The 18,086-nt window shown below is 39.2% G+C and overlaps 1 protein-coding gene across 6 annotated transcripts in view; it reads left to right on the top strand.

Moving 5' to 3' along the window:
- begain (brain-enriched guanylate kinase-associated) overlaps positions 1 to 17,202 on the top strand; it is a 36,616-nt gene extending 19,414 nt beyond the window's left edge. For 5 of the 6 annotated variants that reach the window (XM_031847741.1, XM_031847739.1, XM_031847740.1 and 2 more), the window contains 4 exons: positions 740 to 806; positions 8,023 to 8,130; positions 10,411 to 10,491; positions 13,402 to 17,202. In XM_031847741.1, the coding sequence (XP_031703601.1) occupies positions 740 to 806; positions 8,023 to 8,130; positions 10,411 to 10,491; positions 13,402 to 14,940 (1,795 nt within the window). In that variant the 3' untranslated portion in view covers positions 14,941 to 17,202. The remainder of the gene's footprint in view (positions 1 to 739; positions 807 to 8,022; positions 8,131 to 10,410; positions 10,492 to 13,401) is intronic. The other variant, XM_031847738.1, reaches the window with a different exon arrangement.
- Positions 17,203 to 18,086: the final 884 nt, after the last annotated feature.

Consider the following 18,086-nt stretch of genomic DNA (forward strand, 5'->3'; position numbering starts at 1 on the left):
AACTCAGGTCTTATGCTCGCCATTAATCAGTGAACCATTTTCTTCCAGTGCCACTCTTTCATTTTCATTTACGTTACCTCTGTGCCAGCTCGAATCTCTTTCAGGTCTTTGTTTTATTATTTGTCTGTGCTTATTGTCTCCACTGCCCACTCTCCATGTCTGTCTGATTAATGGAGCCATAAATGCTGGTTTATCAACACTCTCTCAGGCCTGCTAGCTAATTTGAAAATATGATACTGAACTGAGAGGTGACATGATAAAAACGTTGGGAACAAGTTAACAAATAGAGTAGACTTCCTGTTCCATTAAGCTCACTAATGGGCTGGACGCCTACCAAAAAGCAATAGTGACGAGAGAATTAATAGGAGAAATACAAGAGACAAATAAACATGTTAGTCTTCAGCTGTAGAGTTAGAGTCTGCTTATGTGTGTTTACTGACATCCAATCCTACAATATGAATATTTCTTAGTATTTTATGCTGTGTCCCTTAAACATATGGCTCAGTAGATTTTATCCTGAGTGATCTCCAAATCTGAGACAGTTCTTAAAATATCCTGCAAAGCCCCTCCGAGATTCTCTGTCAGCACCTTGATGTATTAATTTACTTATTTCTCTGTCTAAAATGATGTGGCGATTACAGGTGCTTATTTAACTATGAACAGTAAAATACTCTGTAGTTTTCATGTGTTGTGGTTTGTATTCAAATCAGGCCATAACGATTATTATCTGTTCTTTTAGGATCCAGAGTAGCTATGCAGCTCTTCAGAGGATCAACCAAGATTTGGAGGACAAGATGCACAGGACGGTAAGACACTAATCCTGAGGTGATTGATATTACCAGATGTTTCTTTTTTTTCCTGAAACATCCAGGAACCGTGGAGACTTTTAAGACATGCTATACTATGACATTTGAGTATGAAATTGCATATGACATACAACTATGACAATCTTTTGATACCCTATTCCATGACATTATTCATGACATTTTCATGGCATACTATTTACTACACATTTTTTGGATATATTATTTTTTTTACGTTTTATGGCAGATTACACTATCACTTCTTGAATACATTTTTATGATATACTACAACATGGAGTGTCAATTTACAGAGCTTATATATGATTGAGAGGCTGCAGAGAACAAGTGCGTACATAAAACAAAATGTCTTTTCCATCTCACTTCGACATTAAACTGTAGAGATGTCCACTGACATCATTAGCTTTCCCTAACAGCACTAGCATTGATGATGTCAGAACGTATTTCCTGCGACACCATGCAACCAGACAGATTGCGGGACGCACTTTGAGAAACTATGGTGTAATGTAGCGTAATCTGCACCCTCATACTCAAACATAAATCAATGATTTCATCAATAAGTGTTTGGAACCATGATGAGAAGCCTTGGCCTCTATTGAAAGTGAATATATATAGAAAAGTGCCAGACTGGAGTTTAAAGACAAGAGAAACAAAGTATTTTAAAGTACACAAGCTTCAGATCCGCAAATAAAGTGATCATAATAAATTACATAATGATAAACTTAGTCTTACTCAATCAGATAATGTAAGAGTGATGGCATGATTTGCTCTCTCGCTCTCTCTGGTCTAAGAATGACAACAATCGATTTGAACTGTTTAGCAGAAGAACCTCTCTCATTTGTCTCAAAGCAATTACATGATCAAAGATAGGGAGCGCAATCAATGTCCAAAGTAATTGGTCTTACCTGCCATGCAACCCCTGTTAGAAAACTATTATAGCTAACTGCTGTTCTGGTCACCTCAGCAGCAGCACATCAGGCAGGTTCCCTGTGTGTTCTCCTCCCACAGCCTCTGCTTTAGTATTTACCAGCCAGTATCAGAGCAAAATATGAGTCGGCTTAACGGGGTGGTCCAACCCTTGCGATTTACAGTATCATGATTAAAGTGGATTGTAATCTCATCAGAAGTTTGATCCATAGATTACACTAATGTAAGAGGAAGTTGTCGGTGAACCAGCAGCAAGTTGCTAGAATATTGATGGCAAAGCTGATATGAAAGAGCATCCATTGATTTTCATGGTGCATTCTACTTTACCTACTCTAGGATATGCATGCTTATTCACTTTGATGCTAAGAATTAGATTAGAAGATTGATTTCACTCACATATTTGTATACATGTATTTGTATTTGCAATTATTGAGTCTGAGCCAGGAGATGACTAGCTTATCTTAGCATGAAGACTGGACGCACATCTACTGTACATCCACATTTAGTTGCTATACACATGCGCATGTTCACAATCCATAGATATTACTGGAAAAAAAGGTATAGGTATGCGTCCCATAGGTAATTGATGAATGTATTACTTGAGATTTTATTACTACAAGACACCACTATGAGTAATTTGTCATTTGGGTGAACTGACCCTTTAACGTGAGCATATGCTATTGTGAACAGCTATATTTTGACTTGCAGTAGATAATGGAGATTTGCTGGATGAATTTCTCTGTCTACTCATGCATGGCGGTGGATCAGTGAGGCGTGAAAATTGTAATAAATCAATCAAGACATGAAATATAGTTCTGTATGTTCAGAAGACAGCCATTTAGAACAACATTTGTCTCGCAGTATTTGCAGTCCTAATTATTTGTGATGCTCCAAAGTAATCCGTCTTGCTTTGTCATATCATGAATACACTGAAAGCCTAAAATGGATCACACATCATCGTATTCTGGTCATGTGAAAAATATCATTATGAAAACTATTGGCATTTAAAAGGATTGTCTGTCTAACAGGCAGGAGACAGTATGTGATTTGTTTCCTTCTTTTAGGCAGAGCTCATTGGGATTGCCATTTCTTTTGACGTCATGTCATGCAATGGCATTTCAAGGGGGAAATATGTTCCTTTGTAGAAGACAGTCCAGGAAGGCAGGCAGTGACAAAAGCAGCTCAAATCAAATCAGACACGTAATTAGTTCTGAATGGCCCGAAATTACAAGGTCAACTGACAAACAGCGAAGAATAAAACTATTTCATGAAGAGCAAAGCAAGTGATTAGCACCTGAAAGAACTGACAGATGGACATTGTGATGACATTGGAGTAACTGTCTACGTTTTGATCTCCAGATAAACAGTGCTGCAGATGAAGCTGTTTGTAAAGATGAAGTGATACCAAAAAAACATTGCTGAAATATAACTCTGGCAATGTCAGTGACTGATTAGTTATAGCTTGGTGCCCGTGAGACTGTTTCGTAAGAGAGCAAATTCATCTTGGAGCCTCTTCTGAAGTAGTGATGGTGCAAGCAGGAAAGACATATTTGCATATAATGTTTAGTCAGGTAGTCTTTTTGTCTGTGTTGCCCAAAATATATAATTCAGACTGCATTACAATAGATGAAATTTTAAAGATTCAGACTGTAATAAACTACAAGTAATGAAGCTATAATTACTACTCATACTTCTAATTATGTAATAGGCTATTCTATATGATATGGGTTATTATGGGAAATTAAAGTCTCACTCAATGACTGACCTCCTAATAACTAATAAGGGTAATGTCCACTTCAACATGTGTCAATACTAAACACAATCCTGCTGTAAATCACTTATAAACATTCAGGAAATATTGTTAATATTCCAATATATTATATTTAAAAGATCAGGAGACGCAGTGCTCGATCATCTTAGAGATCCCTCTTAAAGCAGGAAACAGAAGCAACAAAAACATCAAGAAGTCAGCATTAAAAAACATTCAAACTCATAACCAGTGGTGGAAAGTAACTAAGTACATTTATTCAAGTAATTTACTTGAGTGCAATTTTGAGGTACTTGTTCTTTATACTTCTATTCCATTGCATTTCAGGGGTAAATATTGTACTTTTTACTCTGCGATTATTTGATAACTTGCATTACTTTGCAGCTTTAGATTAATAATGCAAAATACAATTAACAAATAAACTGTTATGTACGCAAATAGATCCATAAACACTTATAACAGCATTTGTAGACTAAATAAATAGTGTATCAACAGAGTTTGAGTAATAGAATAATCAATAATGAAAATTGATTGTTAGTTGCTATTCAAAGCATCTCCGTAAGTGGCAGCATGGTCAACCTCTGTTCTCGGTATATGCAGTACATTTCTATCCAGATGTATTAATCTATCGCCTGTCAAAATCTGAACTATTTATGTGTTCATTTATGAAACACAGAGGCTCACTCTAATCTCTGGGGCCTCTAATCAGTTCTTTCTTGTCCAAGCCTATATGAAAGAACACTAAGATGATCAATGATATTTGATTCAGAATCGATGCATTTTAGCTGCATAGTTTATCAGGCATGAAAACATCAGACTACTGACCGTTTGTGCCGCTGACATCTAAATCGGAATCAGCAAAGATGAAACTTAAAAATTGTGCAAACTATCGGTACTAATTAAATGACTTGTTGTTCCCATACATTTACCAAAGATTGTATTCTTGTCTGACATAACATTTAGAGATATTGCAGTGACTGTAGAGATGGAGGGATCATTTTGCTTATGAGAAAGGTGTATTGAGTTGTTAAAGACAACACAACTCAAAGCATATTGTTTTGCTTTATTCTTCCAGAGACTTTCTCTGCTGCCTCCAGGGTGGCCACTGAAGTCTTGACTGACTTTCTCTTGGTTTCTTTAAATTTACTCACAATATTTAGAATCTGTTTTATTCAGGAAAATTGTTATCAGCACTTAAAAATCATCTTGGTTAGAAAATGTGATTTGTTTAAAGTAAATAAGTTTAAAGCAAGATTGTATTTAACTGGAGTGGAGTTTTCCGCTCTCCTCCATAAACCGCAGTCTTCAGTAATTGCATCTCATGGGATTCAGGCTTCATTTGTTGTCCAGTGAAACGGCCGAATCACCAGCAGAATACTTAAATCAAATTGGGAGTGTCTCAGAAAAGACATATTTTTCTCTTTTTATACACTGTGCTCCCAATTCAACAAATCCTTTGAATTAATAATTGGAACAAGCTCTAAAAGTTTTGTTTTGTTAATATTGTTTTATTCCATATCTGCATGACAGAGGAGAAAACTGGCCTATTTGTTCACTGAGTCAGGATTTAAATGCGTGTTCAAATGTCACAGACATCTAGTTGCTGAGTAAAAAAAACTTAAATATATGTATGATCAAAAGACAAAAACAGATCGGCATCCCTCCACCACCACTGGGTCAATCTCTGTAAGATAAGATAGTCAAAATTTGCATATTAATTTTCCTTGATGCGGTTCTGTTATATGTGTGGCAGCAACTGATAAGAACGTCTTGGTGACAGCCTGTGTATCCAACACAGTGTGACTAGAGGAGATAGATGTGATTCTTCCGCTGGTCATGACACTGTAATTACAATTTCACTTCCTCCCTCTCTCCAAAGTACAGTACAAGACCATGTTCATCATATTAGGGCTATTAAGATTGTTCCATGTTTCATTTTTTTTTATCTATAAGTAGACTCTGTTTCCAATTTTGCCTTTAAACGTGTGTCAGTGAAGTATCAGTTTGTAAGAAGATCCGAGCGATTACTGGATGTATGAAAGCGTTCAAAGTCAGCAGCTATAGTGAGGAAAAAGGTTTCTTCTGGCTTCAAAGTGGTAAATTATTTTTGAAAATACGCAACACGGTTTTCAAACTTTTTTGACCTTCTAGGATAAATTTTACTGTCAGTACATTATACATTACTAAATTTTTTTCTAGAGGGATTTTAGAGATAAGAAGAAACAGATATTAATGCTGAACCTGCTTGATGTTTTTTGGGGGATTAATAAGTGTTTTTTGACTTTTACTAATATAAAAGCTGCGCTGTTAAATATTTTTACATTCCCAACTTATCCCCTCACAAACCTTTTTGTCTGCGAACCATGGCCTCCAAGGAAAAAAGTAGTTTGGGATTTTTTTTGGATGAACATTGTTAGTCAAGATAATTTTTGAGATTTTGGAGGGTGGGCCAAGAAACAACTGCAGATTTTTTTAAAGTGACATTAAATGAATATCTTTACATTAACAATGGATCAAATGACGATGTGTAATGTAAAAAGACTTGCTTCATGAACTCAGCACTACAGAGCATTTGGTGTCTTTTAGCTGCTTGCTTTGTTTTCACAGCCCGCAACGTTAATTTGTTGATTCAATCTCATCAGCGTCGTTTGTAAATGCAGCAAACAGCTGTTTGGTGAGCATAGTGGAGCATTTAGCAGCTCAAGAGACAGATGTTTCACACAGAATTTAGTGGAAACTAAACCACACTAAAATAAGATTGAATATTGGACTTGCATTCACCAGGTGGACATAAACAAGACTCCAAATGAATGATAAAGCCTGCCGGGGGTGTACATAATCAACTATTTGCTAACAAATGAGCTATACCAATTTAATAAGGTGATAATATGTGAATTTGTTTTAACAACTTGTTTTGCTGCCCCCATGTGGCCAAAAAAATACGTAATACAGGTTTAACAATTATTATAGTATTTGTACATTGTGGTATTTTTACTTTTACTCAAAAAAGGAGCAGAATATTACTTAAAACGACTTGTTACACTATTCTGTTGGAACCAGAAGATCTATTGCGTCACTCTTGTATTTACGGCAATATATTACATGACAAAACTGTTATGTATAATAACATCTGAGTGAGAAATTGTCTTTGATCCAATAAAACATAATTTTAACAAAGACAGAACAGGGAGCAATTAGATATCTGAGCTTTAAAGTGCTCCGATGTGGTCATCCGCACAATCAGCATCAGAAAATGTGAAAAGAAGTCCAGAGTAATGAGCTGGAGAAAGCGTTCCAGGCAGCTGCATGTCTCGACAGCTGATTAATGAGATCCTAACAGAATTTAAATATCAATGCTGGCCTATTGCTTAAACTGACATTAATTGCCACCTATTAAATTGGCTCTGCACCCCTGTATATCAAAACAATCACCGCCATAGAGATTAAAAGACAGAAGGGTAGGAGGCCAAACGAGTGTTTAGAGCTGTATCATTTGTCAGCCGGCGCTGTGTGGCAGCTTTCACAATTATTTTTGTGTGTGTGTGTGTGTGTGTGTGTGTGTGTGTGTGTCAGAGAGAGAATAAAAAAGAAAATTGTTTTTTTAGCCAACAGAACCCACTACTGGCTCCGAGAAGCTGCAATGTCAACCGCAGCTTACAATGTAAAGATGTGGTACAGAACAATTAACAAACTGATGACAACCTCTGAACTTAAGTCACAGTGTAATTGAAATCAAAACTGAACTGAGGATGATGCTAGAGGAAAGCTCATAGTGTGTAGAAAACCGAAATGGTTCATCCTCTATGAGCAAGACAATGTTACTCAATCAACTGTTAATTTCATGTGTATAAATAGGACTTTTAGGCAGATGAGGATGAGGTCTGGGTCACCAGAATCATTAGGAATAATCCTCAGGGCACCATGAATGTCTATGCCAAATTGCAGGACAATGTGGCAGACAGTTGTCGAGATTAAAGTGGGCAGACAGAAAGACGAGATGACATCTCCATCATTAGACTCCACTGTCACTGGGGCTGAAATGTCACTCCAGCGCAGTCATTTTGCATTTCTTTGACAGTAATGAAATTGGAACGAGTGTTTCATTTGTCTTTCTCACTCTCTCCCTCTTTGTTTTCCTCTCTCCTTCTTCTCTCCCCCTCTATTTGTCTATCTCCCAGAGTAATTGATATGATATGAGCGCTGGCAAGTGTAATCTTCTCTTAATTAAGACCTGCAGCTGGCGCCGTCTTCAGACTGATAGTGATTTACGGCTCCCTTCCTCTCATTTTTCTTCCCCTCTTCTATCATCTTATTTTTCTTCCGTTGCTCCTCCAACTTTAGCTTCCTCATCTTTCTCTCTTTATCTCAACTCTTTGGTCCAACCTTTTGCTTCCTGTCCCCCCACTCATCATCTCAACCTCTAACATCCTTTTTTTGTTTTGGTTTTATGTTGCTTTGTTTTTCAATTTCTCTTCTCCCTTGTCAATTCTCTCTTTTACACTGCAGTCCCAGCACCATGAAGAGGAAAAGAGAGCCCTCAGCCGGGAAATCATCCTCCTCAACAACCACCTCATGGATGCGAAGATCACAACCAATAAACTCAGAGAGGACAACGTGAGTACCCAGAGCTGCATCATGTAATATGAGCTCCAACTGACAGCATCTCTGTCAGCATTGTGCTCACTTGTACAAAATGTGAACCTTTTTTGTGTGATGAAAGTTCAGTTGAAGTCACTCCCAAATCATATTCCACCTTCAGGCCCACAAATTAAGCAGTAGTATATGGGGCATTAAGGGCCACAGAGATTTGCTGTACTTGCCTGGTCAGTAATCCAGCATTCTTAGCACCTCTTCAACTCTGACAACTCTTCAAAAAGCTGACGGAAACTTTCTCTTGTCACATTTCCAGCTTTCTCTGAGAACTCACTGTTGCTTTAAGTCTCATATTCACAACATTTTTGCAACATTCTGGATATTTGTGCTTCAAGGTGCCACAGCAGATAGAGGAATTAACTCTAAGCCACTGGGTGTTTTATAGTGATTATACTGACATCAATGGGCATCCTCAGGGCTGCTAGAATTTGGAGCCGGGGCTGCGGGGATCTGAGGTCAGGGGCATGTGGCAATCTGGTGCCTCACTTTCTGTGAAGTGATTTAACTGGGTTTTCTTACTGGGGGCTCCAGGTCAGGTTAGATTTTCACTCTTGTGGCAGTTTTTAGCACTTCTGCGCTATAGAGTATTTTGACGATCCTCCCAGATCGGGCCAGGCTGATTGGAGTCAAGGTTCATTTAGAGTGGGAGGATAATTTGTTCCATAAGAACCAGCAGCAGGGCAGGCCTTTCCTCCAGAGAGCAAGCTTTAAATGTACTACTTATAACATGGGATAAACTAAAGGAATAGACCATAAAGAGATGCAAAATGACCACGAAGGGAAGAAAAATGACCACGAAGAGATGCAAAATGGCATAAAGAACATGCAAAAACAACTACAAAGAGACATTATAACTACAACACAAAACAACTACAAAGAGATACATCTGCAGCCTTGCCGTTTGTAGTCGTTTTGTATCTCTTTCAGTCTGGGTCTAGCTACCTTGTTTTAGGGACAGTCCCATAATTCGTCCATGCTTGATAAAGGCAATCTGACCGCACGAACAAAACCAAAAACTTTCATTGCTCTATTCACATAGTCATCTAAAATATATACCATGACCTCATCTCAAGACCTCCCAGAAACTGTCTCGACAGCAGCTGGTGGCTGACATTCCCAGCAAAACACACTACTCATGTTAACGAAGACATCACCGCGGTCCCAACGGTTTATTTGACACGTCCACAGAAACTACCGGGAGCCCGAATGTCGCCTGGCGACAAAAAGAAAAGAAATAGTGATTTAAAAAGCAGTCAGTGTTAACTGGTGAGGGAGTTGAAACTGTCAAAGAGAGGGCTCTGATGTTATGGGAAGCATTGACAGGGCTGTGTAGTGATAGAGGCACAGGGAGGCTACAGTGCAGCATGAACTGACCTTTATAAAAGGATGGATTTCACAGAGGAGAGAGAGGAAAAGAAAGTGAACTAAACCAGATAACCACCAACACAAACACGTGAATTCAGAAAATGCAGGAAACGGTTCAACTGAGCAACTGCTGTGCAATGGATCACCCTCGCTTTGCTCTTTTTCAGCAAAAATCAAAAAATCATCCGTTAAAGAAAGAAAATAATGCTTCATAGGTTCTTCCGTAGGTTGGAATGTGCAGATATGTGAATACATAATAAAATGAGCAAAGACTGTCCTGGGCGGACATATTATACATGAAAAAGGTTAGTGGTGTTATTAAGATCCTGCAATCACATGATGTGAAACCTAGTGAAATAATATGGCCACGGTGATAAATACGAGCTAACTAATTCAACTCTACCAGCTTCAATTGAAGAATGTGTTCCTTTTATTTGACAGTTCACTAAATCAATTAATTGCCTAATGCAGTAGGCTACTTATCCCAATTTTCCAATGGAATACAAATACACTGTGTGCTAAATATTGTATGCTATACTATACATTTCTTATTATTGAAAAATCCAGTCATGCCAGGCATTTTGTTTTTGTTTATTCGTTTTTAAATATAAATATGTATACACATATATACAGTATATACTTATTTTTTGATTTGTTGTTGCTATAGTACCACGGTAACAATACATTACTCTGTCCTGAAATTATTTCCTCCGAAAGGCTCCCATAATTACAGAATAATTCAACCACAATTAGAAGGCTGTATTGTAAAGTGAAAACACAATCCCTGTTGGTCAAAAGCTTACTTGCACCACTCTGGCTGCCAAAGTTAACAAGAATGAATTTAGTGACAGGGGATCATCTTTCTGCCTCCTACAGGACCTGTACAGAAAAGACTGCAACCTGGCAGCCCAGCTGCTGCAGTGCAAGTCTCACTACAGAGCACACAAGTTGTCTGAGGTGAGCTCCCCAACACTGCTACAACTGCATCGATGAGTAAATTCAATTCTGTGCTGCAATAAAAAAAACAATGTTTGCAAACCTTTGGACGTAAAAGTATGTTAAAACCATTTAAAGAAATTACTTGAATTGATTTCTTGGATTTACCAAATTAGACTAGACACACCTCCACAATAGCAGAAGGCTGAAAAAGATCCAGAATAAGCAGCTTGATTAGGGCTGTATAGCTGAGGTCAAATCCTCTGTATTCATTACTGGAATTCATCAGATTGATGGATAAAACTACATCATCCATAATTGAACAGTATGTACAGTTTAGCTGTATACAATTAGTGTGCTAATGAACTATTCTTGGTGCATTATTTCTGTAATGTTCTCGATGTTGTGTAAGTGTATACCTTTAAGCCTTGGTGAGTGGTTTTCACAATTAGACTGAAGCGCAGTGCTCATGGCCTCTTCAGTATCGGACTGATGAAGGTCTGCTGTCTGAAGTGCCGTCTGTCTGCACCCCGGCTCTGCATAATGAATGAATAAATGAAAGCCCGGCCTGAGGTGACACCTGATGCACAAAAGAATAAAAGTTGTACTTTTGAAAATTACTCTGTACAAATACATTGACTATTTAGATAATTATATATTCATCAGTTCTCATTTATGATTTTATATAAGAAATGGGACAATTCACCTTCCAAAACCTCTAAAAAGATTATGTTTTCCATCTTTCTTATACTTCTGATTCTACTTTAATAAACACAGTGATGGACACGAAAGCAGGCTGGAGGTTAATTGTACTAGTAGCTTATAAGAAGTCTATATAACTTTAGAAGAGCAGCAGCCACTGCGGCAATAAGTGACAATTATGGGATGAACTAAAAACATATTGTAGCACAAGAAGAAAACTGTAAAAAGTTATCAAACTGACTCAGGCATGTCTGTTATATAGCAATATCTGTCTTAAGATTGCCAACATAAGCTATTGGTCATACAAGGCCAAGTAAAAATGTTGCAGCGCAAACCCTGAAATAAATAATACTTTACTATAATACTATGGCCAACTAGTTCTTCCCTACAATACACAAACAATGCTGCTTCTCCATGTCTTATATCATCTACAGGTGAGGGTGTTTACACACTGACTGGGACATGTAGCTGTAGCATTATAGCCATCTTGTGCATATTTAAGACCCTTTTATAGGCTTTTTGGTTGTAAAACAAATCACCTGGAAACATTAAAAAGTAACTTTTTAAACTACTGCTGTAGTTTTGGCTATAGCATTAGCTTGTGCTAGCTAGCTACCCCTCATAAAATCTGCTATTGATCGTTATCTTTTCAACTGACAAAAATCCGCAAATGAAGGCTAGAAATGAGCTCCGCTTTTGCTAACTTCTATGTGAAATCGAAGTTAAAAGATTACTGCAAACTTGGGAGTTTGTAATTTGCCATTGTTATTATTGTACACTGCGCCTTGTGCTGTGTAAGAACATTTAACGGGCAGTAGCGGTAATTAAGGGGGCAGAGGCTCAGCAAAAAGCCAATTGAAGATCTCTTTTAATAATCTCACTTTTAATAAAATAATTTGGTTATAAAACAAGGAAATGTGAAACCTACTCCATTGGTAGAGTATTTTATAGAAATGGCCTTTAAAGAGTGAATTGCTAGAATGACTAAAATAATAAGTGCCAGTTCCATCACCATTAAACCACTTATTTTCATAAATGGAACAAGACCTGCATGCCGTCACGTGGATTAACACTGTGTGGCTGTTAATTAAGATTTGCCTCAGATAGCAGCTAATGCTGAGCTAGCTCACTTGGAGCCCACCCCCCACCCCACAGCCTCACCTACTTTCCATCTCCATTCCCTCTGGGAATGGCAGTGGCTGCTAAAAATAGCTCAGACTTAAAAGATGCAAGTTATTTTATGCCGAGGCAAGTTTCTATTTCTTAACAAAGCCAAGTCAGTATTTTATCTTCTTTTTTTTTTTTCTATTCCCAGCTGGAGACCTGGAGCACTAGTTTAATTTGAATCTAAGCCGTTCCCTGTGGAAATGATACGTGTTTGATGGTAGACAGAAGAAAGAGGGCAAGAGCGAGAGAAGGAATAAGGGCCTCTTGGTCAATGAAGGTATTGGAGCAAGAGGAGAAAGATGAAAGGATAAAGAAAGGGATGAGAAAAGAGAGAACTCAGTGTGGCAGGAACAGTTCCTACTGATCCTGACCAGCTTTAATAGGCACAAAGAAACCAGTCCGTAATTTACAGGAACACTTTTCTCAAACATTAGCCAATCCTACAGATAATGTGTGTGTCTGTGTGTGTGCGAGAGTGAGACAAGAGAGGAAGAGAGACAGAGACAGAGAAACAGATGGAAGAGAGAACAACAGATAATTATTTGGAGAGACAAAAATGTTGTCCAAAAAATATTTCATTCATTTTCCCATTACAATTTTTTTATGGAAAGTTGAGGTAAGAAAACAGGGAAAAAAATGTTGAAAAAGATTTTCTTTTGGGAAAAGGAAAGCAGACAAACAAATAAATACTTAAAGCTTGTGTTCAGCAATTTTCTGACAAGTTCATTAGAGGGGCCAAGTAGTGCAATTCCTCTGAGGTACACAAACTGGTGTGGACTGTGTGAGCTTTGCGAGAATAAATGACTTTCTAAACCAGAACTATGGATTAAAGTCCTCCAGGAATGACTCTAAAAATACCTTCTGTGCAGAAGCAGATTAAGGAAGAGAGTCAAGTTGATTCTATAAATAATTAAGGAAAAGCTGTTGAGAAATTCTTCCCTTTCTTGGCTAAATTTAAAGACTGGCTCAGTAGCTGTCACAAAAACATCTGCATATATTTTGTTTTTATGTCCCAGCTTCATGGAGCTTCTTTTGTCTCTTTGTACTGTATGTCTGTTGTAGATGCCGCTGGATTTCCAGGAACGCATCAGTTCCCACATGGAGAAACATAATCGGGGTAGCGGAGCCACCACAGCAATGTGCCACTCAAAATACTCTGACGCTGTGCCCACAGACATAATTGCCAAGGTCCTGGCGAAGCCTGAACCTGGAAGCAGTTGCCCTGTAACACGCTCACCGAGCCCACAGCCACAGGATGGAGGCTTTCTTACAGTAACAGGAAGCACTGATCAGCTGAACCGTCGCCTTTCATATAAAACATCTGACCTGTACTGCAGCGATACAGCCCTCTACTGTCCTGAACGATGGCAAGATACAGAGCGCAGGCAGAGCGTTGACCTCCACGGCACCGCTTTGCACCAACTGCACGCCCAGAACTCCACTGACAGCAACCCAGATGAAGAGGCCTACCAATCTGGAAGTTTCTCCCACCATGAGCCCCAATCCTCCTTCCACCATGATGACTTTGGCACTGGTAGCCTCCCTGCCTCGAGTTCCTACTCTAGCTTCAGCCTCGCATCCGATGAGAAGGGAGGAGTTGGTGGCGGTTGTGGGCGCACTGCCAGCAGCACCTTATCCTCTTCCCACCAGGGTCTCTATATGGACTGGAGAGACGGTGGCAGTGCGGACTATGAGCGCAAAAGCATGTCCTCTTACGATAAAGATATTCCAAGCTTCCCCAAGTCTCTCAGCATCCAGCATATGGTGACCCCCAGGAGCCCGCAGAAGGGCAATTCAGCAGCGTACACGAGGACTGCTTCATGCTTCAGTGAACCATACCATTCCAGCACCCCTCGCCTGGCCTCCTCCCACAGCATGGGGTCCACAATTGGACTGGGCCAGGCTCGTGGAGGAGCTCTGGACAGCCGTGGTGACATCCAGGTCCCTGAGGACGACCTAAGCAACCGCTGGAGACAGCTCAGTGTAGAAGACATCAACGCGTTCTCCTCTTCCTACCGTGACATCACAGGGCGTGTCTCTCCGTACAGTTTCTCTGAGCGCCAATTTGCCGTGGGCCCTTCTAGTAAGGTCAAGGGCTCTCTCTACAGCAGCTTCCAAGAAGGAGATGACATCTTCCACAGCCGTGTGCTGGACCAGTGTTTTGCTGTGGCTCCCCCGTCACCCAGCCGCAGTCAGAAACCTATGGAGCATCGGAAGCAGGAGAAAACGTCTGTGCTGTATAGAGCCAAGGAGGACAGTCAGGACTCCGAGTGCAGTTTGTTCCTCTCAGGGAGCTCTAAAGAGAAGGAGGCTGGCGGAGGAGCAACGGCAGCAAGCAATGCCAAGAAGGACTACGTAAATCTGAGTGCAGACAGCTCCGCTGAGTCCTTACACCAAAGCTCCCTCGAAGCCTCAAGTCTTCAACACTACCCCAGCCCCAGGCCGAGTGTTCGGCCTCGCCCGAGCTCCAGCTCCGCTCTCAGTGTTGGCCCCGCACTCCCAAAGAAGTCCTCTCCAAGATACCAAAAATTTGGCAGCACGGGATTGACAAGGAAGGACAGTTTGACCAAGGCACAGCTATACGGTACACTGCTGAACTGAGCAGAGAGAGAGAGAACCTTTCATTTTATGCATGAAGATGATGATGATGAACTTACTGTACTGTTCTGTACCGTATGTCTCAAAAGATCACTGCACCAAACACATACGTGGCGTGATTGGGTATTAAAATGTTGTTTTATGTATCTTTTAGCCAAGGCACGTTTCATGCAGTCTGCAACATGTTTTCTATTGTGTGTCATGATACGGTGTAGCTACCTGAGACCAGCTATTCAGTATGTTTTTGTTTGTTGATTATTAGAGCCAGCGGGAACAGGGGAAGAACTACAATGCAGACCAAGCTACATGAACATACTGTGCAATTTGCTCTCTTTTTTTAGTGTTAAGAACTGTTAGTAAAACCAGCAAAAGACCATTAATTCTGCTCTAATATACACCGTATAGATAATGGACTAGAGCGTGTGCATCCATCACACATTTTTGGGGATTACGTTGAGTGGATCCTGCTGACTGCAAGCTGTTTTATTTAAGATTTATTCATTCTCTGTTTTGTCTTAAACAATATGCATGCTGTATAATGCAGAAATAAGGTGGAAAAACTAATTTCCAGCTGAATTATTTATTATAGCGACATTGTCTGTAATCGCCACTAACTAAAAAGGATGTTTTATTTCCACTTCCAAATTGGCTAGACAAGCGATTGTATTTTACGTAAAAGCTGTGTAACATTTATGGCAATACACTGAATTTAAATGGCGAGAGTTCCTTCCTGATGCTAGATTTCTCACTTGTGTATTGGAAACTTCAAATCCCTACATATAAATATGAATAAATAAAATTACAATACGTTGCCAGGTGAACAAAAAGAAAAGACAGAAATTGTTAAATAGAACTGTAGGATTTTTTTTGCTGGAATTTTTCTTATTTTTGTATCAAAATGAAGGCTGCACAGTAATTGCCCTCATACCAGGACACTTGTGAAATTGCCTTAATCCTGTTCAGTGGACAGAATGGTCTCCATTACAACAACTGTGTACATACTGTATTATCTGATGTATTGTTACTGTACGTATACCCTACTGTTACAGCGTATGTTCTTCCCGTTAGACGTAACACACATAAGGCCAGTTGCTTGGAAAAGGATTAAGTCCGTTCTTAGACTGGGGATATTTTTCAGTGGAGATCTCCATTGAAATTAGTTTTTGGTGAAAGACGAAGGAAGCTTAATCCCCGTCTGATAATCTGGCCCACGCAGCCAAATTTATACCCTGACACAAACTCTTAAACACTGTTGCACGAGTTTTTACGAGCGATTAATTAGAACATTCTGCAATGAATTCACAAAAAGTGAAAAAGTGTACTGAGACGGGACTAAGAAACGACTGATTAAAGACAAAAATGTACATCCTGTTTTGTTTTTAAACCAGCATGCTGAATTAGACTAGTTTTGAGAGAACACTGTGAAGATAAACAAAGTGTGTGTATATTCGTACATAGAAATTGGCAAAGACATGCTGTCCCGTTGGAGAATTTCAACGATGATAATGAGCCTTATGTTAAAGAAAGAATTGCAGTGAGGTTGTCCTGCTGCCCCACAATCACGCTAACATCTGCTACAGTTAGTAGCACCCTCTGGCATGATAGTTCTTCGAAGGATTTCTTCCTGCCTGCGTAGCTCTATAGATCTGGGAGGAATGGTGAAAGCTAAATAGTCTCAGCTTTGCCCTCGAGCAGTCGCATATAGATTCTTCTGGAAGGCCATGCCTCTACCTCTCCCATTCCTGCAGATTTGGGAACTGGCTTAAGGCTGTTTATTAAAGATTTAAAAACTGCATCCCTTCTTTTTGACCTGGCATGTTATGAAGGTGAAAGTGCACCACAAAAAGTCTCCAATTATAGTCGTATTTCATACAATGTATAGGTATCTACATAAAGGATTGAAAAGGTTAGGAATTAAATGTAACGACTGTACAGCGGGATTGAGAGGATATGTGGTTATTTTTGTTGTGGACATAATGTATAAAATGAGGTATAGAAACTACTTCCGCAGTTGTTATTACACTATGACTATTTTTTATCCAGTTTTAGTTATATTTATTGAATGTTTTGACGCTGAATGAAGAGGCTGAAGTGGTTCTGTCCTGTTCTACCTCCAGCCCTGTTCCAGGAACAACAGGCCAGCCGTCTAAATGTCTAAATGTTTGTCTGTCTAATGCATGGTTATATATTTTTGATGTATGTTGATTTACTTAATAAAGATGAATGTTGGGAAATACATCATTGGCTTCCAGGGAAATTATTTTTGCACTAATTATTTCTGAAGATTCCAATTGACTCCCTCAACTGATTGTAGAAACTCCTCTGTGTACCGATTATAGATTTGTTATTTAGCTTTGAGATGCCACAATTAAGCTTTATGTTATCCTGTCAAAAGTGACAGGGAGAGGATTTTTCGGAAATTGCCAGACTTACAGATGTTTAGGCCGAACATGGGATAAGCATTTTTGATCGCCTGATCGGAAATTCAGGATCCATTTTGGAGGTTGTCAATTCCTAGAAAAACCTTCATGAATATAGCATGAATTTTCGCTAAAGATGTTTCCCCACTGTCTTAAACACCCAATGTGACAGTTAGTAGATTAATCAGACATTATTAGCTATGATGGATAATGTGAAGATTAACGTGGTTAAGTTAAAAGTTTGGTTACTTACCTGTTAAACATCAAAGAGGCAACACCGTCTTGAAAGATGTCTGTCCTGAAAAGACCCTCCAATGTTCACCATGGTTTTCTGCGTATGCTGGTCCTTTACTTTATTTTTTGGTGTTTTGAAGCCTTATTATTTTATTAGCCTCTTTAATTTGTTTTAACGTTAATGATCTTCCATATTGGAAGTGCTAGCCAGCCAAAAAACACATAAGAATCACTACAAACAGCAGAAGCTTTCGCCATTAAAAACATTCAAATTAGCATTTGGCTTCACAAATTACTTAGTGGTCCTTTAAGACAACACTGTTGAACTATTACTGACTACAGTATAAACAACCGCAGGGGCTGGAGAAAGTACTGAGCCATTAGAATTTCCCTGTGCCAAGTGTATTTTAAGGACTGTTTTGCTAGAATAAAGATCATAAGCATCTGTCTGCACTTCACTGCTCTGTTGTTGACTGGCAGGATTTTGGAAGAATC

This window comes from Anarrhichthys ocellatus, unplaced genomic scaffold (assembly GCF_004355925.1).
Source record: "Anarrhichthys ocellatus isolate YVR2014 unplaced genomic scaffold, GSC_Weel_1.0 scaffold7, whole genome shotgun sequence".
In the NCBI taxonomy this organism is placed as follows: domain Eukaryota; kingdom Metazoa; phylum Chordata; class Actinopteri; order Perciformes; family Anarhichadidae; genus Anarrhichthys; species Anarrhichthys ocellatus.